Raw genomic sequence first — 26,196 nt, 5'->3', positions numbered from 1 at the left:
CAGCACAACTACTTTTTGGCTTAAATATAAGTGTTTCCTGAAAAAGTATCTTATTAAGCTTGCAGGAGGAAGTACTTTAAGGATTAGTACTGAAGTTTAGCATGATCAAACCAGCTGATTAGTTTATATGTTTTAACTTACATGATAAATGTTTTGTTCAACTTTTCAAAATGACTTTGTGTTGTCAGCAGAAATCTAATGAAAATTCAATCAAGGAAATTAAAAAGGAAAATTTTGCTCTGTACGTGTATATATATATATATATATATATGTATATATATACACACATACACAAAGAATACATATTTTGAATTAAAACTTTTGGATCTTTTATATCTTAATTTTACTTAAATGAATTAAAATATTTATGTTAATTTTCAGTGGTGCTGGGTAAAATGTTATCTCACTTCCCCAAAACTTAATTACTAGGTTATTAAGACAAGTAACCATTGACTTAATGGCTTATCTGCCTTTGCTCTCCATTTATGAAAAAAACAAAAATACGGTTATTTTGTGGCTTTTTTTTTTTTTTTGCTTTTTTATTAAATACGTAACTCTATTTTGCTGTAGTTGTAAGCTAACTGAGGTTTTAGATAGCTTAACAGAAAGAGAAAATGAGTCAGAACAGATACTATCAGATAAGACTATGAAAAACATTGAAGCCTTCCTGTTTGAGGAAGCCCTTTGGTAAAACTTAGCTTGTTTAAAGCTAATCTAAGTCATATCTACATGGATGAAAAGTCACCGAAGAAGGAAGTGAGAGCCCTGCTTTCATCTCTTAAGTAATATTTTACGTCTCTTAAAGATAAGTGCACTCAGATCTTGTTTTCCTTTGTGTCCAACTATCACAATGTGATGAGACACACCGCATGCTTATGCATGTTCCTGACAACATCTAATTACTGTTAAGGTCCTTTTGTGCTACTGCCTTCTGTTCTTTACCTTGTAGTGGTAGTGAAAATGATACCATTTAATATAAATGGGTAATATTTTAAAAAGATAGCAATAAATATGATTTTATTTGCCATTCTGGGAATGATGTTACTGCTGTGAGGATTGGTATTTTCAACTTTTCCTGATAGGATATTAGAGTCCGTATAAGGTATTGCTGTTTAAAAGCAAGTGTAATGCTTTCTGAAAGGTAACTGAAGTCCAAAGATCTTTTATGCAGCTATTAAGGAGGCTCCTGGCAGAACAGTTCTCTTGTCTGCCCTGAATTATATCAGACCAAGAAACACAAGTTACATATGAATAAATCTGTAAAAATAATAGTTTCTTGAAGGAATGACATAGGCACGTATCAGAAACCAGACACCAATATTCACTAATAACAGTTTATTCCACATACAGCTTGGGCACACAGATAACCAGACCATAGGTTTTGTTTCCTGGCGTCACATCCTTCTGCTTAGGTTAAACATGGAGCTCTGTGGAGCGTTTGTGAGAGCTGTCTGAAATCTGGTTCAAGAAGAAAGGCCAAAGGGGCTGTGGTTGAATCCTGAGTGTCCTGGAAGTGAGGTGGGTTGGTGGGAGGTGATGTGTTTTTTGCCCAGCTGACAAGGAGATGAATGGAGTTATTCCTTCAGGAAGGACCCGCTTGGAGCTCCTTCAGATGTGAGGAATGCTGCTATTCTGTTGTTTTCTTCTTATCACTGCTCTTTGTCCCAAAAATGACCAAGAAAACAGAGCAAAGGGGCCATGGCCACAGTGGCATTCCTTCTGGTTTCAGTTCTTCACCTTTGTCAAGATCAGCTGGGAGCAGTTCTGGACCAGGCCGGCCTTTTCTTTTCTGTACTTATTTGGCAGCTTTCAGCTTAGTAGCTTTGAGCCTAGTTATGAGTGATGTTCAGCGAGAGTGTATTTGCCCTGTAAGAACAATTTCACTCATCTCCTGACTAAACCTTGGCTAAAGGTGTATATTTGTACTGACACCGTTAACCTAAGTGGTAGAAGCCGAGAACATCCTGTGACTTTCTTTAAAAAATTGACTTGTGATCAGCATTGGCCAAGCAAGTCATACTGCTTACGGCACAGTTTCACTTCATAAAAAGATTGTATATAGACTTTTGTTTCTCTGTTTTTGCTTGTGTGTTAGAAAGTCAACAGCAGGTGAGTGTTGTAGATGTTGGCTTTCTGCTCTGTCCTGGGCTGCGTTCAGTGTGGGTGACTGCTGATATGTCCAGAGAGAAGAAGAAAATCACAAATCCTGGAAACCTACAGAAAACCATTTACAAAATAAAAGTCTATATAGATTCAAAAAATGTTATTTTATTCAAGTTGTTTCCCTGATATTTCTTTGCAGGGCCTGTCACCAGTTACCAAGAACAATGGACTACTCAATATCACCTTTAAATATGACAGTAAGTTGAACATTTGCTACCATGTTCACTAAAATAAGGACTATGTCACAATTAACAGTGCCCAATACTCCTATATTTCTATGTTATCTTCTGAATTTGGGTTCATTAATTACAAATACATTTTAAAAATGTCTAACCTGATATTAAAGAAAATGAGCAATAATTTAATAATTCGTAGATCAGATTATACAATGGGTAAGTGGTCACTACAGGAATGTTTTGATGTATTAGCCACATTTTAAAAAAGTGGAAAATCAGTGAAGTATTGATGAAGTTTAGTTAACAGAGTCTGCTTAAATTCATCTATCTTTTTAGTTTTTCAATTATTTCTGGCACTAGCAACTGGGATTAAGTAGTGAGAAGTGTTGATTCAAAACTCTGCTGGCACTGTACGCTTTCTGGACAAAAGAGCTGCTTATATTCTGTGAGACTAGGGGAAGAGGTCCTTGATATCAAGGCTAAAGAGTTTATATGTCTTGGAAATATGCACTGAGAGTAAAGAAACCAGCACAAAAGAAAATGCAGCTTGCTGGCTGTAAATTAGACTTGTATTTCATTGCAGAACAATTCTTGCAAACTTTTTTATGCTGTTAGATTATATGGCTAGGTTATTTATTCAGGTGAGAAGCAAATGTTTGTATGTTTTAATGTTTCATTTGTAGTCAACTCAAAGAAGTGGTTTCCTGAAAAGTGTGTAAATTTTCCCTGCTGTTTTCTTCCGAAGTCTGTTCTTCTTTAAAAATGTAAATCAGTGACTCACAGTCAGACCTCAGACTTTTGTACTATATTGCATTTTGGCAAATTGTCATTTGACCATAAAATTTTAGTAACCAGGATCCAAAATCTTGGGCTTGCTATTAATTAGATCCAGACCTTGCAAAAAGCTGTTATTTCAAAGTTTCCATTGAAAGAGATACTCTATCCTCTGAAGAGGAAGTTCATGCTGTCATTCAGCTCCCTTGTAGCAACAGGATTCTACAAACAGTAAAGCCAGCACCAACTGCCCCACTCTCATAAAAGGCAATGTGTAGTACAAACTGTTCTATTCTTTGCTGTGTGACACTTGCATGAAAGACCCCTTACTATTGCTATTCATAGTAAAAAGCAGTTTTTTTCTTGGTTAATATTTTTCTTTCTTTTAAGAGCATAGCTCGGAATTTAAGACTAGTTTCCTGCATTGCCTTATGCTAACAGCTGATTTTTCATGTTTTATTTTAGAAACTCTGTATAGGAAAATCTATTGGATTTATGAGATATTTTTGGTTTGAATTAATCATCAGTCAAATGTAATGTATAGTCTACTGGTCAACTTTTTCTAGGTTTTGACAGCTTAGCTAGTTCAGAAGCTGAATGTATGTTCATGTGTACATACACTGTGCTCCAGGATATTGAATTCCTTTGCCACTGCTTCTCTTCCTGCCTCAAAATATCAGCCTAGTAATAATTAAGCATTAAAAGTAATAAAATGTGGAGTTTTTTTTTCACATTTTGAATGCTTAATGATATGGTAAATTCAATAAGACCAAGGATTTTTTTTTATTAATTCGGAGATTTTCCACAGAGTTGTAGCTTTAGGGAATACACTAACTTTTGTGAGGCCTGATGTAGGATAACAAGAGAAAAGCAGTTCTGACTGGATTCACTGGAAGGAGAATAATCTGTGGGGAGCTGGCTAACGAATGAATAACAGAGCTGAGATGGCTTCAGGGGAGTAAGTTCTTTGTGGCCAGGCTGAAGATATATCTTTATATCTGTGGTTAAAAAGTTCTTCTTGGCCATCATTTCTAAAGGCTTCTTGGTGCTCATTGTGTGCATATGTGCCTGATCACTGACCAGCATCCTCTTGCTCCTGGCACTCTACATGCACAAGATAAACAGCAGTGCTTATATTCTTTGGAGTAATTGGTGAGAAAAATTGATACTGGGAGTCCCAACATTTGTGTCATTTTTATTTATGCTGTGGTGCAAGCTGCAGTGGTATTATAATCTGGTGATCTGCTTTGCAGTTCATGAACTAGGGTTTTGCAGTTGTTCAAATTGATTGTGCTCAATGATTCTTCGAAGCTTTGCACTCTTTTGCACAAAAGCATCAGTTAGATTTACCGGTCAGGACTTGGTTTGTAGTGTATGTACTTTTCATTTGGCTCAGTCTTGAAGAGGTATGAGGAAATTAACCTTACTCTTATTTTATTCACATGAAAAGATGTGGGGTGCATTGGAAACTAGTTGTTTGGTCAGATCTCCTGGATTAGGCCCTGCTGGCGGATTGTGAATTATTTGCTCTTGTATAGCACAAGAATATCAGGTAGTATATTTTGCTTCAAGTGTTTATTTGTCCATATTTTCAGATTGCACTCCGTATCTGAATTCCATGGGAAAGCATGTCATTGGAGATGTGCAGAATATCACAATCAGTCAGTATTCGTGTTACGAACAGGTCGCAGTGACAATACTTTGGACAGCAAATACCATTGGTAAGTAGCAGAAAGAAATTAATCACCACCAACTTTATGCTAAACAGTATTAATTAAATTATGCTGGGAAAGCATGGAAGCAAAACTGCTGAAAAGGAATTCTGAACAGTGCTGCAGAGCTGCTCTTTTTAATAGGTCATTTGATACAACCTGGAAGCTGAGGTGCTCACTGGAGCACGTACTGCTTCCCCCTGTTTCACTTGGTTGGATTTTCCCCTCTTTTCAATACAGTCCAGTCCAGTACTTGCCCTGTCTCATTTTCTATCCCAAAACTTTGGTGTCTTTTCCTGGAATTGATTGAGCTCAACTGCTGAAATACCCATAAAGATTCTTTCGGATGCAGATTGCCTTACAAGTGGCAGATGCTACTTAATCAGAGCTATATTGAATCTTAGACCTGGTCACTGCAAATTTTTCAATCTTTTATTAAAGTGGTGACTCTGGGAGTACAGTGCTGCAGGGCAGTCTGCCTGTACCAACCCTCGCCTTATCCTTTCTTTCTTGCATACTAGTTAAGGTCTTGAAAAAAGTAAGTTGGTGTATGCTTGTTGTCTTTAGGAAGTGATGTTTAGGAAATGAAATACGTGGAGTTTCCTTTTTGAGTGTTTTAATGCTTCATTAAATGATTTTCAAATGCAAAGGTGCTTTTCAATATCAATTAAATCATAATTTGATTTGACCTCAAACCGACTTCAGTACAATTTTTAAAATTAAAACAGAAAGCTGTTTACTTCATGTCTTTTCCTTTGCAGAGCAGTGTCTTAACTTGGATTTTTATGGTTCATACTCCCTCAAAAAGTTTTTAAAATAAGTTTTTCTACCAGTTTAAAAGAAGAGTTAAACATTCTCATCATTGTACTAGGAATGGATCCCAAGTGAGGAGATAGACTGATAATGAAAATATTTGTTTATTGAACTTAATTGACATTTTAGGATATATATATGCATTTATTAAAGAAAACACTTTAGAAAGGCAAGAAAAATTGAACAATTATCTCCCAATATTAAATCATTCTTTCATAATTTTGTTCAGTAACAGAAAACAATGATAAATTATTGAATTTTACACAAGTATTGGATTTTACGCAAGATATTTTCAGCTGTGTTTGCTTTGGTAATCTACAGCAGCAGATGGCATGAATCAGATCTGTGTGGGAAACAAAGCTTGGTGCTCTCTCCTGTAATGAGCAGGGGTTAATCCTTTGGGAAGAGTCTGCACAGAGCTACAGTTGAAGTACCTGAGTGTCAAGGAGACTGGACACGTTCCCTTTCATGGTGTCATCTTAGCACAAATAGAGCTTCTGTTCCATGGAATATTAAGAACACATTGGGCAACTCATGGTCTCTCTCTATAACATAAGATTATAAAACATTAAAGAACAACAAAAAAATTCCTAGTGAAACAAGAGACGTTCACGAAAGATTTAAGACTTTTCTAAATTGACAAGCATACTGTAAAAATAATTAGTTCATTTTGATTTGTGTAGTATTTAGCTTGCAAAGACTGTGCCCTTGCTCCTGCTAAATGTGTATTCTGGCATATGTAATGCTGTTGAATAGTTATAATTAGATGCAGAAGTGGTAGTTAGTTTTGAAGAACTGAGCAGCAACTTTGATACGAGTCACATAACAGCCTAACACAGTGCCATGACATTGGCATCAGTATGGCACAGTGTAATGAGCTAATGCAGTCACACCATAATGAGAACATTGCAAAGAAATGTAAAGAAAACAGTGCTGAGTGTCTGTTGTGTTAGACAAAATGGGTGTAGTTCTGGCTTCACATATAAATAACTGGAAATACTCACTAGAATAAATTCCATTCCATTGTGTCAGTTTTTCTGTTATTCCCATACTAGATCCTGTAGAACTAAAGAAGTCATAATAACTGCTATCACTTTAATCCAGCAGTCTCATAAATTATATAAATATGTTATAAAAGAATATTTCTATAGTATTCTAGCGAAATGCCATTATATTGCTATTAATGGGAACGTGAAGTTACTATAATGTAATACTAGAGGAGGATGGAGGTAGTGATTATTTCTATTAAAGTGTCAGTTTGAAAGGCCCAGCTGGACTGTGGGCCTCTCAGCTCCAAGTGTTGCACAAGTTCATAATAATTACTGCCTTTGCCAAAGATTGAATTCTAAGTAGACATGATAGAAAATGTCATAGTATGCATTTTGAAATAGTCTTCTATTCGATGGTCTGATGTTTGCAGGAATTGAATACCTAAAAGGATTTCGAGTAATACTTGAAGAGTTAAAATCAGAGGGAAGGCAGTGTCAGCAGATGATTTTAAAAGATCCAAAGCAACTGAGCCCTAGTTTTAAGAAAACAGTAAGTGCTTTGTTTCAATGTTTGATTATGCAAGTAGTCTTGAAATTGTTTATATGCTTTGTTTAAAAAATCTGAATATATATTATATGAGATATTATGTATATGTATTATATGTAAGTGTATATTACCTCGAGGGAGGCAGTGAGGAGGATGGTGCTGGCCTCTTTTCATTGGTGGCCACTGACAGAACTAGAGGAAACAGACGGAAAATGAAGCATCAAAAGTTCCACAGCAGCTTAAGGAAAAATTTCTTAACAGTGAGGGTGACAGAGCACTGGAACAGGCTGCCCAGAGAGGTTGTGGAGTCTCCTTCTCTGGAGATCTTCAAACCCGCTTGGACACAGTCCTGTGCCACGTGCTCTAGGTGACCCTGCGTGTGCAGGGGGGTTGGACTAGATAATCTCTAGAGGTCCCTTCAAACCTTAAGCATTCTGTGATTCTGTGATTCTATGATTACCTCTCTATATAATATATATAAGTAAATAGTCCTAAATAGGTATATATTTAACATGTTATTTACAGAAGAGCAGTTTGCTTCCTAGTCTTTAAACTAATGGCAGTTGTTAATATGTGGATAAATCTATGCCTCTTGCGACCTTTCCTGAGGCTGGAACCCATCATAAAATCACATTGGGTGATGGTGCAGCACAGGTGTTAGTGTGTGATAATCCATATCCCACATTTGTGTGATGCTTCCTTGTATCAACAGGTAGTAGAGCGATAGGACAAGGATTCTTAATATATTAATTTCTGCTCATGTCTGTAAGAATGATGGGCATGTTTTGAAAGAAGATACTCTCAATTACAATAATTAATTAAAAGAAGTAACAATCTTATCTTTTTGTAGGGAATGGAATCTCAGCCTTTTATAAACCTGAAGTTTGAAACAGATTATTTTGTAAAGATTGTTCCTTTTCCTTCCATTAAAAATGAAAGCAACTACCACCCATTTTTCTTCCGAACACGACGTAAGTACTACATACAATATGGCATGACTTTAAATGAAAAAAGAGTCTTGGTTAGGTTATGGACATCATCTTTAAAGTAGGATTCATAACCATTTTGGATGTTAATTGGACTCTTTTTGGGTGCCTCAGTTTATGGTGTATGATAATCTACGTCATTCAGCAATCAGAAGAAAAGTCTCAGGTTAGGCCTGAGACTAGCCCAGGTCTGCTTAAAGCAAATTACTCCCATTTTCCTCAGAAAAGTTCAGCTCATAAAGGTGGTTGCTCATCTTCCTTCTCCTTGCTGAGCATTGTGAATAAGCTCAAATTGTGTTTTGTTTATATAGAGCTAGATGAGTACATATAGAAATACATATAGAAATAGATAGCAACATACCAAATTGAATTCTTCCATATTACTGAACAATTAGCAACTCTAAATAGAGACGGAAGAAAAAAGGAGGGAAAGGGAAAAGAGCATGAATATGGTCCTGCATGTGTAGTGCTTAAAATAGTACGAAGAAAAGCTACCGTAGGTGAAATGTTGACATTGTTCTGCTTGGACCTTTTTGCTTTATAAAATTTTCTTAAAATATTTTCAAGTCTGTCTGCTTATTCTGGCAAAAGTAATGCTTGTCCCAGTAATAATATATTTACTTTGAGCATATGTATTTGTTAAGCTCAACGTTAACTTTCTCCCTTATGAAGTTGTTCCTGGTGCAGTCCCTTTTGTGGCACTAAGACATACTATTTTCCAGTAAATGCCCTTGTATTGCTCATATAAAGATGAAAACAGACTTGAACTATAAGAAAGAAGCTGACATTACCAAGTGTATTTACTCCATGCATATTAGAGGCTGGAGAAGAAGTGGGAACGCTATCTTCAGAATGATGAGATAGCTCCCATTTTTCTGCCCCCTTTTCTCATGTTTGTGTAGCATGGCATTTGACTGTATCATTAATAATTTTTGTGTGTATTTGTAGCATGTGAATTACTTCTACAGCCAGAAAACCTTGTCTGCAAACCTTGTAAGTAGTGTTGTACTTTGTCTTAGAAAAAAAAGTTATTGTTCTTGAAAGAATCGCTTGCTGATTCATAAGTATCTCCTGTGACAGACTGGAAGCCAAGGAATTTGAATGTAACCCAGCAAGGCTTTAACATGCAAGTGTCTTTCGATCATGCACCACACAACTTTGGGTTTAGATATTACTTTCTTCACTACAAACTTAAGCATGAAGGACCATTTAAGCAGAAGACCTGCAAACAGGTACATCACTGAGCTTAGCCACTTTTAAAAGCACAAGAGCCATTAGCAAAGATATCCTGTGGTTTTACAGAAACTTTAACAAGCTGTGATAATTAGAATTCTCCTAGAATTCTCCCAGTTTTAAAACTTCAAGCTATGTTGTTAAGATTTGTGTGGATAATTTTTGTATTGTGGTAAGACTCACCAGCCAAAGCCAGGCTTGAGATATTCATTGATGCTGGATATTATAAGCAAATGGGAGGGTTCTCCTTCTTGAAGACCCTACTACTAATTATTGCTTTAAAATATATTTTTTTTTGTGCTTGCAATAGATGTTCTTTCTTATTTTGTTTGCAACTTTGCACTGAATTTCACCATTTAATATAATCTGGGCAATTTGTAATTACAAAGAAGATAGTATCACAAGACAGCTCATTTTTAGTATGTCCATGGAGTTAGGATGTCTGCTTTAAGTGTGGAAGTTGCTAAGTGGTTTCTCTTCCCTTAGGCTATTTCTTATTATAGACAATGTGAGCCGTGGAAGAATTCAAAAGTGTCAGACTTTGGGATTCCTTCATCATTGTCCTATTATCTTATAAAAATCAGCTGTAAAAATGTGTGCAGAATTAAAATACTTTGCATTGGTTCCCCGTGATGTCACTCACAAATCAAGTATGAAATGAGATGTTTAGCCAAGGCTGCATTCAAATTTGAGACCATTAGTTAGAATCTACTTGTGCTGCTATGTCTATCAGTCAGATGTATAAAAACAAATTTATATATGAATTCAAGATAACCTTACAGTGATTCTGCATTACAGTGTGCTTATGTCTTCTTAAGGGAGCTGCAATTTGCTGTATTGTTTCCCCTAACTTTCTTGTTATTTCTTGTGAATTGATGGCTAGTTTGTTCTCAGTTGTCCAGCTTTGATGCTAAGTCCCTGAAGGACAGGGAGCTTCAGGCTATAGTTGTAGATTTTATGTATTAGACCAAAGCTTTAAGAAGCTTTTGAATGAACTATTGTATTTGAGTACTGCAGGCAGAATAGAGAGTCTTAGTTTTACTGGTATAAGGTGTCCTGGTGCAGGAGGGCAGTATACATTTCCAACTAAGAAATGAAGTGAATGCGTTTTTGTTAGGTTTTGAAAGTATGTGAATTGCTTGCAAAACATTATCTCCTTTTTATATAGGAGCAAAACACAGATACTACAAGTTGCATTCTTCAGAATGTATCTCCAGGGGATTATATAATTGAGGTAATATATACAAATAATTTATACAACAGCTAATTAAGTATTTGATGATTAACGAACTGAAATTAGAAGTCTTCAAGCCAAAATATTTGATAGAATTGGACTTGATGCATCACTAATGAAGTAAATTGTGCAAATAAACATTTTAGATTGTTCTTTACCTTTCCATAGCTTTGTTTTCCTAAACACAGAACAGCTGCATCTGGGCCTTCATGTGAAATCATGGGCCTGGATTATTCTTGGACTTGCGTTTTTAGGTAGAATTAAAAGCTGTTTATTTCTTTTGATATGATGATACGTGAATGCTGAAAGTTAAATATTACAATATAATAAAGCAATTTTAAAATGAATTATGTAACAACAAGGAAAGCTACCTTTGTTAGCTACTGGTTTTGAGCACTCTTTAAATGTAACTTTTTGAATAAGTTTCCTTATGTTTCGTACTGAATGCTGTTACAGCTGTTTGCATATGCAGAAATTTTTTTTTTGCAAAGTAAATAAAATTTCCACAAAATAACATTCAACTTTTACTTTTCAAAGCTGGTGGATGACACTAACACAACAAGGAAAACAATGCATTACGCACTAAAACCAGGTATTTTTTTTACAGTATACATTATTTATTTGTTTAGATACAATCTTAATTATGCTGGAAAATTGATTTGGGACAGGATTTGACACAGGAAATGCCTGTTTGGCACAATCAAGACTACTGACGCTTAGCTGTACTTTTATATGCAGTTCTGCTGTGATCTTTTGACTTTAAAAAACTACTCATGCATATACATCTACATGTTTATACATTTTTATCTAGTGTAGTTTAGATATACAGCTGGAAATCTTTGTAGGAGAGTAACTGTATACATGGATATGTCATATTTTGTATCTTAATTGCACGCAAGTAGCTGTGTGGAAATAATGTAATGGATCTATATGAGCAGCCTAAGCCTAACCAGACTGCTAACCTCAGCATGGAAATGAAATTTAAGTAGTCAGGAAAACCCGTCAGGTAAATGCTCAGCATCTCTCTATCAGGCCAGATGCTGAGACCCTAACTAAGGATTTCAAAACATAGGTGTAGAAACATAGCCACAGATGAAGGCAGTGGACAAGATGGGTTGCTTTCTAATTCATATTTATAATCTGTGCAGAAGACTGTGCTTTGTAAGTGGCTAGTGAAACAACCTAGAATAGAAATCCAACACGATAAAATTACTTTTGGATTTCTTATCAAATCTATACTTCACGTAAAGACCTTCTCATGTGGAGTTAGAGTCTGAGCTGGAGTACAGCTCTTGTTACTTAACTCTAGTCACTCTGATGCTATAGTGATGCAGACAAACAACATAAAATCTTCCTCAAGTTAAGCAGAGCATAATGATGTTTGCTTCTACTGTATATTTAACAGATAGTAGTTTAATGAAGCAGTTTTCCATTCCCATGGTGAAGCTATGATTGAATAATGTGTTAATATAGCTTATTTACATAAGGCTAATACTGCTTTATTTTTCAAAGTACATTCTCCGTGGGCTGGACCAATACGAGCTATTGCTATTACTGTCCCCTTGGTCGTCATTTCAGCATTTGCAACGCTGTTCACAGTGATGTGCCGCAAGAAGCAGCAAGGTAGAGTGTTTATTCAATGTAGAGTTTCACTTAAAGGCACACTTTTGCACCCAATAATGTCTTAACTCATAGAATTGCTAAAGAAAGCTCTTTATCTGAAGACCTTTCTTCTTTGCCTTTCTTCCCTTCTCACACACAGTACAAGTAGATCTCTAAATTGATTTATTTTCAACATTCTCTTATTTCATACTAATATGTTTAGTTCATATTTATTTTATACCAGAAAGAAAATAAAACCATATATGTCAGACCATGGTAGTTCTCAGCACTGTCTAGAATGTTCTCCCTATCTATTATTCCAGAGTTTCTCACTTTCCTGGAAGTTGCCTTTAAACTTCATCCTAAGCCTTCTCCCAAAATTTATTCTTTCTAAGACTTGCTTGCAGATGTTTCTCTAAGCTAGATTCCATCTCTCTCTGCAGACTTTCTCCTGGACACTTCTCTGTGTCCATGAGCTGGCAAGCCACACTTGTTACATCGAGATGTTAAAAATCTACCGTCTTTTTTTTTTTTTTCTTGGATAGCATCTTGGGAATTTTGTGGTTTCATGATTATGGAAAAAGAGATTACATTCCCCAAACCTCACATGTCTGTATTCTCCATCTGAATTTTGGAAGCGAGGTATACTGCAAGTGCTGTATGCCATCTGGGTTAAATGCTTTTACCTTCTGGCCTTCTTTGGCTGTCCCCTAGGACACAGCTCGCACAGTTACTTCAGACAGCGACTGAAGATTTGACTACAGAGAGATTTGTTCCAGAGTAGTTATTCATGATGAATTGTTCTAAAACAAATCCCTAGATGGATGCTTGTATTTTGAGATACTTGTGCTTTATTCCAAATTAGTTTAATCAACTGTAGAACTAGATTGAATTATTTTGGCACAAGGCAGTTATGTTCTAGCATAAAAGCATTCATGCAAAGGAAGAGACAAATACAGCTATTTTGATTTAAATTAATCCTATCTCAATTCAAATTAATGTTAAGTTAATGTTGAAAATCTACATACTACATGATATTCTGAAGGTGTGTGTTTTTCTGCAAGTTAGTATTCTTAGTTTGCTCGTGTCACTACTTTAAAAAAGAGCCTGCCTCTCTGTTATTCAGAAACTTAATAATATACCTTTAAAGCCGATAGTTTTTTTGAACAGAAAAATGATCATTAAAGCCAGATAGAGGTGAAGCAACCTCATTCTGTTTATAAAATAAACCATTCCTGAGAGTGACCTAAGTTGTACAGTAATAACTGCACATCTCTCTTTCCAAGTATGTTCCACATATGTTGCAGCTCAGAAGCTGGGAAATAGAGGGTGGCACAACTTAGACTTTTTAGGATAGGAAAAAAAAGGAATAGCTTTTGAATAAAATTTTCTCTGTATGTTTAAGTAATGAGCCAAAAAAAAAAAAAAAAAAAGGTTTAAGAATATGACCTTTTATGGTGTGAACTTTCTTTCCTCCAATTTAGAAAATATATATTCCCATCTAGATGAGGAAAGCTCGGAATCTTCAGCATATGCTGCAGTGCTGCATGTGGAAAGACTTCGACCCCGGCCAAAAGTGTTCATCTGCTATTCCAGTAAAGATTGCCAGAAACACATTAATGTCATCCAGTGCTTTGCTTATTTTCTACAGGATTTTTGCGGCTGTGAGGTAAACTCAACATTTCTTGTCTAAACAAGTAGAATTGCCTTAATTAAAATGGTATCCCCCAAAAAAACATAGTGGTGTGTGTTTGAAAATGGAATACGTCAGTCTCACCTTTCCACGGTGAATAATTTTCATTATCCTCCTACATATTGCCTACATATCTTTTTTTTTCAGTTTGGGAAAGGAACAAACCATAGCCTGTGTAAATGACAGAATTGTGGAAAATTTGTGGAAAACTACATTGCTTCCAGGGCTCTCAGTTGGTCATATGCAGCTTGTTTTGTATTAACTGCTCATTCTGTTTAGTAGGCCTAGTGACTTTATAGTCTGCAGTCAAAAATAGATACTATAGTTCACCTAATCTATTTCAGTATTCCTAAAATACCTTTTATACTGTAATTTTGAAATGGTGATACCAGACACGAACACTTGAATCTATCAAAAATCCTATTTGCACAAAAAAACGACCTCATTGGGATTAATTGTTGACATTTGGTATTGTTATTGCTGAGCATTTTCTTCTCTCTCTGCACTTCTGCTATAAAATCTGCATTTTTTTTTCTTCTTTTTAATTCAAAGCTATGAGAAGGACATCAAAATTTCTACTTGAAAGACTAGACTCAGATTATGGCTCAGAATCTGGATGCTTTCTTAAATATAATAAAAATGTGGAGGTCATTCACTTTTCACTTGTGAAAAGGCAAGACAATTATTAGCATATTTTTGTTGCACTTTTGTCACTGTGATTCTGTGTGTGAATCAAAAATGTTTTTGTAATTATACAACAAGTCTGACCCCTACTGGCTGCACACATGAGACTAAATAATTGATGTACCACATATTTGGAGATAGTCACAAATGTGCTTACATATGCCTAAAATGGTTCAGATAAGATTTTATAAATAGTTTCCTTGAATACCTTTTTCTGTTATGTTAGCACTGCCACACTAGACCTCTTTGGAATAACGTTAAGGTGAGCTGTTGCCACTATTCATATATGAGCTGTATCCATAAGGTATAGGGCATAATTTATGGGTATGATTGATTGTATAAATCATTAATAACAACTGCATAGGGAACATAGGGAAATAATGCATATTATTATTAAAGCTAGTAGGGATTCATATAAAATGCAAAGCTCAATGTATAACAGAAAAGATATTTGAGAGATAGAATCAAATTATTGTCTTGTAAAGACAAAAGCAATAGCATGTAATTAAAACTTGAAATAAAAACCTGCCCATACTATGGACTATTGTTCAGCAACATTAAATGCCCACATTATACCTTTTACAATATCATGAGTGTCTGCAAAAAACACCTTTTCTTCCCTATGCATGTTTATTTTTCCTGTGCCTGTCTCTGCTGTAACAGTTTCAATGAATTTTGCATGCTAAGCTTTAAGCTATTGTGTGACTTATGACAGGGCAAAGTTTTCTGCTCTGTTGTGAGACAGATAACAGAGGAAAAGAGAGTATTTTGTTCTCTAGAAGAATGCTAGTTTTGCTTTTTGCCATTTTGAAAGTTCTTTTCTTCTCTTTGTTTATTCTATAAATCATTCTTTCTTTCAGGGACAAACTATAGTTAGATTTATTAATAATTCTGAATTTTCTGATGAGTACAATCTAGCTCCCTAAGATTATATCTAACCATATAACCTAGTAATAAATGTTAACCAATATGTTCTTTTCTTTTTTTAGGTGGCCCTAGATTTATGGGAAGATGTAAAATTTTGTAAGGAAGGGCAGAAAGAGTGGCTTATTAACAAAATAAATGAGTCCCAATTTATCATCATTGTATGTTCCAAAGGAATGAAATACTTCGTTGAGAAGAAGAACTGGAAACACAGAGGGGTAACCAGAGATGCAGGAAAAGGGGAGCTCTTTCTGTTTGCTGTGTCAGCTGTTGCCGAGAAGCTTCGTCAGGCAAAGCAGAATTCAAATGACCTCTGCAAGTTCATTGCAGTCTACTTTGATTACTCCTGTGAAGGAGACATCCCTGGTATTCTGGATCTAAGTACAAAATACAAACTTATGGATGATCTTCCTCAGCTTTATTCACATTTACACTCCAGAGATCTTAACTTACAGGATTCAGAGCTATTTCCTGTGAACATTAGTAAAAGGAATTATTTCAGGAGCAAATCTGGACGGTCCCTTTATGTTGCTATTTGCAATATGCATCAGTTCATTGATCAGGAACCAGACTGGTTTGAGAAACAGTTTATTCCTTTTCCTCCATCTCCTCTACATTACTCAAAGCCTATTATGGAAAAATTTGACTCTGGCTTGGTTTTGAATGACTTGGTGAGTAAACAGATGACGGATGGTGATCTATACCTGAGAACAGATGGAAATATTATTTCAGCTGTAAATTCAGACTCTCACTGTATAATTCAGCACTTAAACCTCGGAGAAGAAGCTCAGGATATTCAAGGTGGCAACTCTGTTCTTCAGCCATTGCTGCATGTTGTTAAAGCTTCCAATCTTACAGATATGCCTCGAGATTCTGGAATCTACGATTCTTCTGTTCCTTCATCTGAGTTATCTTTACCTTTAATGGAAGGACTGTTGACAGACCAAATGGAAACATCTTCCATTACAGAAAGTGTTTCTTCATCATCAGGTTTGGGTGAGATGCATTAGTCTCTTCTAAAATTATATTTAATTATTGTGGGCATATTTCTAACATCTCAAAGTATTTAAGATACTATATAAGGAGCCATGTAAAAAGATGAAGAGTATGGTAGGCATTATATAAAGATAGTCAAAGTAAGATAAGTTGCAGTAGCTTTAGAAAAATGTATCTTTCCCTTAATTGATTATGAGGAGATCTGTAGCTAAATAATAATTCTTGAAATTACATTAATTAGTCGCATTTCATTAATTGATCTAATGACTGGGGAGAGTGACTCTTTTTTTCCAGCGACTTCTTGACAGCTGTGCTGCTGGATGACAGCTATGTGATTGAATTGGGAGTAATACGGTGCAGCATTCTTACACAGAGGCCAAAAGTCTAAAACTGACACCCTGTTTTGGTCCAACATGTAGTAGACCCTTTAAGGATATAGTTTGTACCATGGTTAACTCAAGGTTCAGAATCACATTAGGCTTCTCTTTGGATGGGAGGAATGAACTCGAGGATTTCAGTGGAGGAATTTAAATGCTCTGAAGACGCTCTCCAAAATAGATACTCAGATTAGATCCTTACAGTTAGATGTTATAAGTATTCTCTTAGCTAAACAGCTGATCTGACCTTACTCATTGCAAAACACTGAGCTGGCATCACAACCAAAGCAAGAAGGAATGTTCCAGCAATTGTATTTATAGTTATCAAAATACCATTAGCTGAGGTCTTCCCTAAACAGCTACAACAGGTGAATATTACACTTCAGTAATACGTTGTTATGTTTTCTTGGGTGTATGCTAAGAGGGTGAGATGTCTTTCTCATCTATTTCTTAAATGTATCTTTCATTATTCAATAATTAGTAAGTAATATTTGCTGTCAAAATTATCTTAGGGAGGGGATAGATACAGCATCCAGTCTTTATAAGAATGTAACTATTTTTTTTTCTCTGTGGAAAGAATATAGTTTTAGTCATTTAATTCAACAAGCAATAAATATCCAGTTATTGTTTGAAAATTCATATTATATTAATTTCCTTCCCTATCTTCCAACCCACCCTTTTCTTGCAGTTGTGGGAAACCATGCAGACTGTGTCTGTAAGGTTTGAGTGTGTGTGGGACAAAGGTAGGATGTCGGTTTTAGATTTGTGGCCTCCCTATAAGAATGCTGCACCAGTTTTCCCCTCCTGATTCAGTTGCGGAACTGGCAGCTGAGTATCCCAGCTGCCAAAGAGTCCCTGGAAGAAAGAGGCAGTTTCTTAAGTAATTTATTCTCAAGTCACGTATCTACTTGTTAACGTATCTCAAGTATAGAAAGTAGAAGATGTAACACTGGCTGATAGAGGTGAACCTTAATGTTGATGTACCAACTGTCAGAGAAACATGAAGTTAATACTGCCATTTTCTCAGTTACCATCCCAGTCCAAAAGTCTTGATCTTTTTAGGCTGAGACTTGTTTAAACGTATGCTTGCTCAAACCACAGTCCTAATTAGGTAGTGGGTACAAAAGAGGCAGCATGCAGAACTGCACATCATCTGCCTGTTGCATGAATCGTAACTCATTAAATCTTTTTACTGTCCCAGTTATACACAATAATGATATCCTGAACATTTATATACCTGATAACAAAAAGAAAAAAAAAATATGGTAGCTTGTATTCTTGTTCTGAGAATTGAATGTGTCCAAATTATTACTCTGAATTCAGTGTAAAATGCTATCTATGTTCTGGCCACTCATTTTTCATCTATTACTTGGTCAGGAAGGCATGAATACCTCTGTCACTTGGCAGTGAATATGCACATCTTAGAGCAGGCCTTTCCTTTTCTGTTTACAAGACAGTTTGCTTTTGTATTTGAATTAAACTAATCATATAATTTGCAGTATTCTTTGTCTTTCGGTGCAGTTCATATAGAGATTACTGATCCACAAAGAGGATTTTCTGAGATTATCAAATTAGGCACAATCCACTTAAGTTCAAACCAGTATAACGTTGAGGAAGCGACAACGCTCAAACCTTTAAGAGGTCATTTACTAATAGGGTTTTCTCCAAGTAGACCTGTTGGAGGAGAGAACTTGTATTAATCCTGTAGATGAGGAGTTACTGAATGTGGCCATTTGGCCTCAGGAATAACGCATGTGGCATGAGGGTTTTCAAGATTTCCTTTGCACCATTTCTAGAATGTTAAATTAAAAATTAATTTTCTAACAACTGAACATCTTTTCTTTTTTATTTTTTAGGGGAAGAAGAACCTCCTGTAATCACTGCCACAAAATTCTTAGTGCCTGGAATATATAAAGCAGAACTTCATTGCCATATCCACACTGATGAACTGCAGGCAATTGCACCTTTGTAATACGTTACCACATTGTTATGCATTGCCACTTTATCAACCGCCGCTGTTTGTGCTTTAACTACCACACTATCCCAGCACTAAACCTTCTTGAAGGAACAAATATTCCCTGAAAAAAGATCTTCTATTCCTAAGGGATTTCTATGGCCAGCAAATTTGAACCTGTCGGTCTTTATTATATCAAGTCTTTCATGAATTGAAAACCGCAGCACGGAAAAATATACTTCAAAATCTATTTTTTTTTTCCTGCTAACTTAAATTTCACGGTTATACTATACTGTTTACAGATGCCAGAATCAAGAATTCCTTTTTCTTCTAGAAATAATCTTGCAGTTAAACAAAAAATTGTTTGGACCGTTAAGCCTTCATAATTTTTCTTGTTCAGGCTCTGATTTTAAGTGCTGACATAGTTGGTAGCAGAATATTTTAGTGAATGAGCAGCAAGGCATTTTTTCAGCATCAACATAAAATGCCAAATGTGAGATTACAGGATTCTCCATCAGGAGAATTCCAGTTCTTTTAAAAGTATTTGAGCTCTTTTTCTCATACTTTCTTCTTTCCTAAATGTTAACATGTTTCTTTTTTTTTTTTTAGATAAAAACATTTATTCCTGTTAAGAATGATTCTTCTCCATAATTTGGCTGTGGTGACTCACAAATAATAACATATTGAGTCTGAAAATACCAATTTTATAATAGAAGAAAATCATATATATGCTGAGTGATACCATGGAAACTAAGTTTCCTATTTTTCCCCTGTAAGGATTGATAAGAAGATTACTTTAAAGAGATGGGAGAGAGAACACCAAATTTCCTATTTGTTCAGGATGTCATTTTATCTTAGTTCAGCTTTGAGAGGAGTGTGCTGTGTGGGGGATTTGTATTATCATTCAAGGACATGCTGCTACAAATCCATCTGGGTTAAAACATGGTAAGACAGGCAGGCAACCAACATTAGTTCTTCAGCTCATGCTGATCAACCACTAAACAGAAGCCTATGAGTTATTCTGAAGTTCCCAGTATCTCCCATTACTTAGTCATTAAGATAGTATAATATTACTAGGGTTATATTAACAAAAAGTGCTAAAAAAAAATTTGATTTTCTTTATCTAAAGACAGGGAGCAGGCGAGTGCAAAGACAATGTAAGTTTATCCTCATCCAAAGTAACACTGCTGTTTCCAAAGAGTAATTTCATCAGTAAAACTCATTTGTATAACTGCAATTCTAGGTACTATTTTAATATATAGTGTAATAGCAAATAATAAAACTCACGTTATGAGTGTGCCTTTGCTAAATTTGCTCATGGAGTCAGATTCTGTTTCTTGTTCCCTCTGTCCTCCTATTCCCCTAGCAGAAGGTTACTTAGAAGTGCACCAGAATTTGGGCAGCTTGGACATTATGTTCATTTTGGTGGACTAGAATTAAGACATTACTAACTGATACAATTTATTATCCATATTAACAGCATGAGCTGGACCTATTAAACCAGTAATGATTACAGAACTGTGGTAATTTTAGCTCTCCAGTGCTGTCAAATCCCCTTTTTGGGGCGGAGTAGGGGGTGTGAGGAGTGGAGGGGAAGAAGCAGAGTGGAAAACACAGAACACAGAGTTCAGCCTTTTCCTCATTGAGTCACTTTAAAATCCCTATGTTTTTTTTGTCAGTTTATATTTAATCATATGAATGTCCAAACAACAGACTCTCTTGAAATTGCTGTTGTCACAGATGCATTAAGAAAGATCTGTACAGCTTTCATGCATAAAATGTAATAATTGTTTGAATGCAGCCATGGATGGCAGAACTCCAGCATGCTTTGCAATTGCAAGGTAGAATTACATTATGATGAGGTAGATGCCTTTGTTGGATTTGGAAGGCTGTCTTCATTGGCCTAATGTTCTGTACTATTCTGTTTCCTGAACTTGAAAGAACAGCAACTGTAAAACTGTGACTTTGTAATATCTAAGTAATTTTAGGTAATTCTCACTTCACAGTGAATTATCTGCATCTTCAGTAGTGCTTTCTTTATGCTATGCCGTGAGCTGTACAGAAAACATAATTCTTCATGTTTTCCTATACTTTAAAGTTGAAAAATACCTGGGTCAAACAAGGCAGAATAATTTAGAGGTAAACTCTGCTCTACTAAATCCAGCTGTGTAGGATCTTGATTCAGGGCAATTTTTGCAGTTTTATTAGAGGAAGAGTTTGGATTGTTGAAATACGCAGAAGGTTTAGCTGCTGTCCACAGAAATGCCAAAGCTACAATACATACGGACAAGGAGGTGGGTTGAGACAGTTTCTTAGCAATTAGATGGTGAAGTTAATGCTGATTTCCTCAGTGGAAAGTCCCAGCTCACATACTGTTATTTTATGCTCAGCTAAAGCTTAGGAAGAATTCCTGTTTCTATTAAGTTCAGTAGCAAAATTTAAATTATTTAATGGGATTCGTATTTCCATTTGAGCCCTAAGGAAGTTCAGTTTCAAAGATGGGCAAAGAATCACTTCCTGCTAATGCTTTTTATTTTTTTTTTTTTTTTTGCTGTACAATCCTGAAAGTTGTTGTGTAATTGTGAAAGGTCTATGCAGATGCCAACCAAATATGTTCTTAGCATAAGATAGAAATAGCACATTATACATCTTTTGAAGAAAAAAAACTCCATATAATTAATTGCAAATTTAGAATAGGTAAGCTTTTTAAAAATACACAGACTGAGGAAAAAAATACTTACCTGATTTAGTGTTTTTTTCTAAATCTGCAATACTTTAGAAAATCAGAAAAAATATTATGTCTATTGAAAATAGGGAGGACATAGTACTGAATTTGCAGGAATTCTGTTTTATTCTTGCCCACAAATGCTAGCAGAAGTCCTTGTAAAAATATTTTAGTAAATATTTTAATACACATTCTAGAGGTTAGCTTATTACTATTTTCAAGTATTAGAAAACTCTAAAACAGAATGTAAATGGTAAAAGGCACCCTTTAATTACTGCTAGACTCAAATATGTGGATATGTGATTGTTTGGATGTTCTAGTACTGTTTTCCAGGAGGGTCGAGAAAACATTGGAAAGCTAAAGGTGCAAGACATGGCTGTATGTTCAACATCTTGAGTGACTGATATAGCTGTTACCATACTTTGTACCTGTACTGTTGAAAATAGAATGCAGCTAATATTTGCAGAAATAAATTTTTATACTATAATTTAGAAGTTACATATTAGAATAGAATGTTTTTGTTCGTTTTCTTTCACTGAGCTTTTCTCAGTAGTATTAGATTAAGCTTGAGAGTTCCTTTGCATTCTTATTTTATCCAAAACAGTGCAATTATGCATCCCACACAAATAAGCAGACTCTGCTGTTTGTACTTTACATTTAGAGGTGAAACTGCTCGCCGTTGGATTATTATAAGTGAGCACCTGAAAGAAATTGTCATTGTCCAAGAATTCGGTGCTGGACAGACTGCGTCTGATTGTCTTTTTGAAAATAAGACTACCCTGTCGTGACTTTGTATGATTTATACATAATGATGTGACTTTACACATACATGATATAACTTTACACATTTTAGTGTCCTAAAAAGCTACATCTGTTTTCTTTAACTTGCCTATTTCAACATTTTGCATAGCAGTCAGAGTGAATTCACCAACATTAAAACCTTAAAAAACCATTACCATCATAGAACTGCTGCTGAAAACTGCCCAATACACTTTAGCTATACTGAATTAGTTTATTTTTTGAATTTGGAGGGATAGTGTTAAAAATTTTTGTATCTATCTCCTATATTTGTATCTCCTCACAGTTCCTTGTTTAGCTCCTGTCACCAGGTAAATTGGAAGCATTTAGAAGGGTCGCTAGCTGCATCTGTAGACAGGCTAAGGGCACCATCTCAGCAATTTCAGTTCATCTCTATTCACAGAAGCATAAAAAAAATGTAGAGTTGGCTAAAGCTGAAATGGTTATTAACCTTCTTAAAAAGTTAGGCTGTTTGGTGAGTTTACAGCAAGATAATCATCTGTAGATTTATATGTATACAGACATTTTAGAACTGGTTTTACTTTTTGCAGACAGGCAATGTCAGTAGGTCATCTGCTTATTACAGGAGAAATGGGGAACTGTTGCAGTTTACAGATACTTAAAATGAGAAGTGAAAAAAATGCTATTCCAGTTAAAAATTACTCCAGTTAATGCACTATTAGAAACTGTTGCTTTTAGAAATGCACACATCTTTCTAGGCGTAAATACACATACACATTTCACAAATACGTTTTTTAAAAGAATTATTTTAATACTTATGTCACAGGTATTTCAACTAACCTATGTTTGCAAGCCCAATATTTTAACCAAGTTGTAAAATTGGTGAGATAGATCGTTACTTGGAACAATGAAGAAAGAAGCCAAGAAATACTTTAAAACTAGTTCAGGATCCGTTTTCATGGAATAAGACACTGCTTCTGTTAGGTGGTGAGCATTGTGCATTTGCACATAAATAGTAGTTCAGAGGAGAATTTATTTATCTGTGTTTAAACTGGGTATCTTTGAGGTGTATTATCTAAATGTATATTCTGCAGTCCTAATCTCTGTATTTTCTGTCTTTAGGCCCTGGGCACTGGGGACTTTATGGCTGAAAAAGAACATGTAGAGAAGGTGTTGCTCTAATTTTTGTATCTTCATAATAAAACAAGAGAATTCTCAGGAGGCCTTCCTAATGTGTGGGAACTGTTGGCAATTTTTTTTTCACTTTGAGGAGGTTGAAAGGAATACATTATTATGGGGATATGCCTGTGGATAATACATTTCGAAAAATTTCACAAAGTAACCTCATTTTTCTTTTTATCTTGCATTTAAGTACTGTGCTGACTTGGTACTGAAATCTCTCTCACACACAAATTTTCTGAGTTATAGTCCAAAAACATGCCCTGCACACAATGTTTGCATTCAAACTATAAATGGTCGGATATGAATTATTCTAAAAGCTCAGAAGTTAAAGGCTGTGCTGTCATCAGCTGAGGGAATATTTCCTCGACATGCTAGAAATTATTTTACGTCACTCTATGTTGATGTTCCCCAGACTCATTAAACAAACAAACAAAAAAACAGAATGATGGTCAAATTATGTCTTTTATAATGAGATACAATTAAATTATTTGTTTTAGACTTGATTTAATCAAGTGTGATTTACCTATAGCGTGCCTTTTTATGGGCAGTTGTGCCATAGATGGTGAATTACAGTAGTAATCCACTTTTTTTTTTTTCTCTAGACTGCTGCTAGGTTTGCAGGCCTTCACAATACATGGAAGATTGGTTTCAGTGTATGGAATGTGGTCTTTTTGAGTTAATATTTTCACTGGAATTCTAACTATTTTGTGGCTGCTAGTGTACAAAAAAGATTTGGGGAGAGAGTCTTGTTAATTATGTAAATTATGTGAATTTATTGCATAAGAGTTTGTAAAGATGGTATTTTTTCTGCTAAGAGAAAATATAAAGTACGTAACCTATGCGTAATTGAGTGCTATAACACATATGCATTCCCTCTGCAATTACTGCATTAACCCTTTTACTGTGGATCAATATTGAATTGGTCATGTAACTTGATCTTAATTTCTGTAATAGCTAACCAAGTTCCTGGTGGAATTGTACCCAACCAAAACATTTCATTATTGATATCATAATATAATAAACTAGGGAATATAACACTTCTCAGATAAAAAATAACAATAAATTCAACCCTTTTCACTGCTGAGAAAATCGAATTCTAATCCACAACTACAGAGATTTAAAATTGTCAGAAGGCTGGATGCCTAACATAGCAATGGAAAATTAAATGCATAGTGAAAATGTTTATTATATTAACTTGTTTGGTGAATATATAATGAAACTGTTTCAGAGAAAAGAGTTCCCAGCAAGAGTTTACATCAAAGTAAATAATACCTATGGTCAAATACAGTGTCAAGAATATTTTCATTGCACCTCGCTACTGCCTGGTAAAAGTAATCTACAATCCAGGTTGCTGAACAATAGCCATAATACAGAAATATTTGCATGTGTCTGATTATTAAATCAGATGCTAACAATGTGAGTGGGTCACATTTCAGTGGAGTTATGTGTCTGTCATATGTTAGGTTTTTTTTCCTTGCAAGAGCATAACTGTGCATATGAATGCTGTAAGCAAGTATTACTATCTTCATTTTGGAAAATAAGATATCGTTAGGGAATGTGCTGAAGAACAGAGATGAGGCTGGGCTTAGCTGCAGATATAGAGTTCTCATATCTTAGTCTCGACCTGATTGTGCTTCCTTCAGCAGTCTGCAGCCAGTCAGTTGTTCTGTTAGCAACATCATTAGTGCAGCTTTTGCCATTTTGCAAAACCTTCATGATAGATCATTACAGAGTGCGGTGTTTTATTTCCTGAACAAGCCCTGTGACACCCCTGCAGCAAGTCATGGATCCATGCAGCATGATGGAAAGGGGTGGGCTGCAGACCAGAGTCATAGCAAGAGCTGCAAGAGAAGGAAGAGGTACATTTGGGGCAGACCCATGCAAAGTTATTTCCTCTACAATAATCCTAGAGGCCTCTGAAGGTAATTTAGGGCACATTTTTAATCTATTCCAAACTTCGTAAGGTCTGTTTCAGCTTCGTGGCTGCTCCTTGGTACTACTTCTCTTCCATATTACTTGATGTGAACCTGATTGGCAAGAACTGACTCATTCTGATGAAAATTGAATGATTTCATTGCTCTTAGTTACATCATATCCAATTCAAAATAATTCAAAGTGAGACAAGAATTAGGCCTGCCTGTCTTTAGCAATGTCTGATTTAGGGGATGTTCCCAGAGAAGCTGTTAGTCATCAACAGGAGGGAAGCTGGCTGCCCTTTCCTGGGGCTTTTGCAAACACGCCAAGGTGCGACTTCGGTGTTAGGAAGGAAACCACCCTCTCTTTGCAGGATAACAGTTGGATGCTGCAGCGCTGCTGAGGGTGGAGCGAGAACAAAAGCTGCAGTGAATCAGAAAGGAGAGCAGGGCAGGACTTTAGTTTGTAAAGTTTAACCTCTGTGCTGAGATTGTCTACAGATCTGTGAATTGCACGCATATTTACTTGGATTTTTTTTGCCCTGATTCAAACAAACATTACATATCTACACATAACTATCAGGCATGATTGTATTTTAGGTTGTATTAAGGAGTAATATGCTAGATATTTTTGCATTCTATATCCTGCCTTGTAAAGAAATGTCATCCTTGCCAAGAGTTATAAATGTGATACAGCCAGTTAGTTTTGCTCGATTTTTATCTCCGTATCCTTTCACCTGTTAACAAGCAGTCCTGATAA

At 35.6% G+C, this 26,196-nt stretch overlaps 1 protein-coding gene across 1 annotated transcript; it reads left to right on the top strand.

Moving 5' to 3' along the window:
* Window positions 1-2,350: 2,350 nt before the first annotated feature.
* Window positions 2,351-18,947, top strand: IL17RD (interleukin 17 receptor D). Its single transcript, XM_010217023.2, has 12 exons — window positions 2,351-2,360; window positions 4,709-4,834; window positions 7,059-7,177; window positions 8,025-8,145; window positions 9,109-9,153; window positions 9,241-9,392; window positions 10,562-10,627; window positions 11,165-11,219; window positions 12,140-12,250; window positions 13,714-13,898; window positions 15,596-16,526; window positions 18,760-18,947. Exons 2-12 carry the CDS (start codon window positions 4,732-4,734, stop codon window positions 18,873-18,875), a joined length of 2,004 nt encoding a protein of 667 aa, XP_010215325.2. The 5' UTR covers window positions 2,351-2,360; window positions 4,709-4,731; the 3' UTR covers window positions 18,876-18,947.
* The last annotated feature ends 7,249 nt before the right edge of the window (window positions 18,948-26,196 follow it).

The sequence above is a fragment of the Tinamus guttatus genome, unplaced genomic scaffold, assembly GCF_059628265.1.
Source record: "Tinamus guttatus ecotype Peru unplaced genomic scaffold, ASM5962826v1 Tinamus_guttatus_pri_ptg000451l, whole genome shotgun sequence".
NCBI classification, from domain to species: domain Eukaryota; kingdom Metazoa; phylum Chordata; class Aves; order Tinamiformes; family Tinamidae; genus Tinamus; species Tinamus guttatus.
This window is presented reverse-complemented; position numbering and strand designations above follow the sequence as displayed.

Excerpts from the sequence above, each read along its gene's own strand:
- IL17RD (XM_010217023.2), top strand. The coding sequence starts at position 4,732 with ATGGGAAAGCATGTCATTGGAGATGTGCAGAATATCACAATCAGTCAG. Across the intron at positions 9,393-10,561 it reads AGCAGAAGACCTGCAAACAG|GAGCAAAACACAGATACTAC; the intron begins GTACATCACTGA and ends CTTTTTATATAG. Across the intron at positions 16,527-18,759 it reads TTCTTCATCATCAGGTTTGG|GGGAAGAAGAACCTCCTGTA; the intron begins GTGAGATGCATT and ends TTTATTTTTTAG.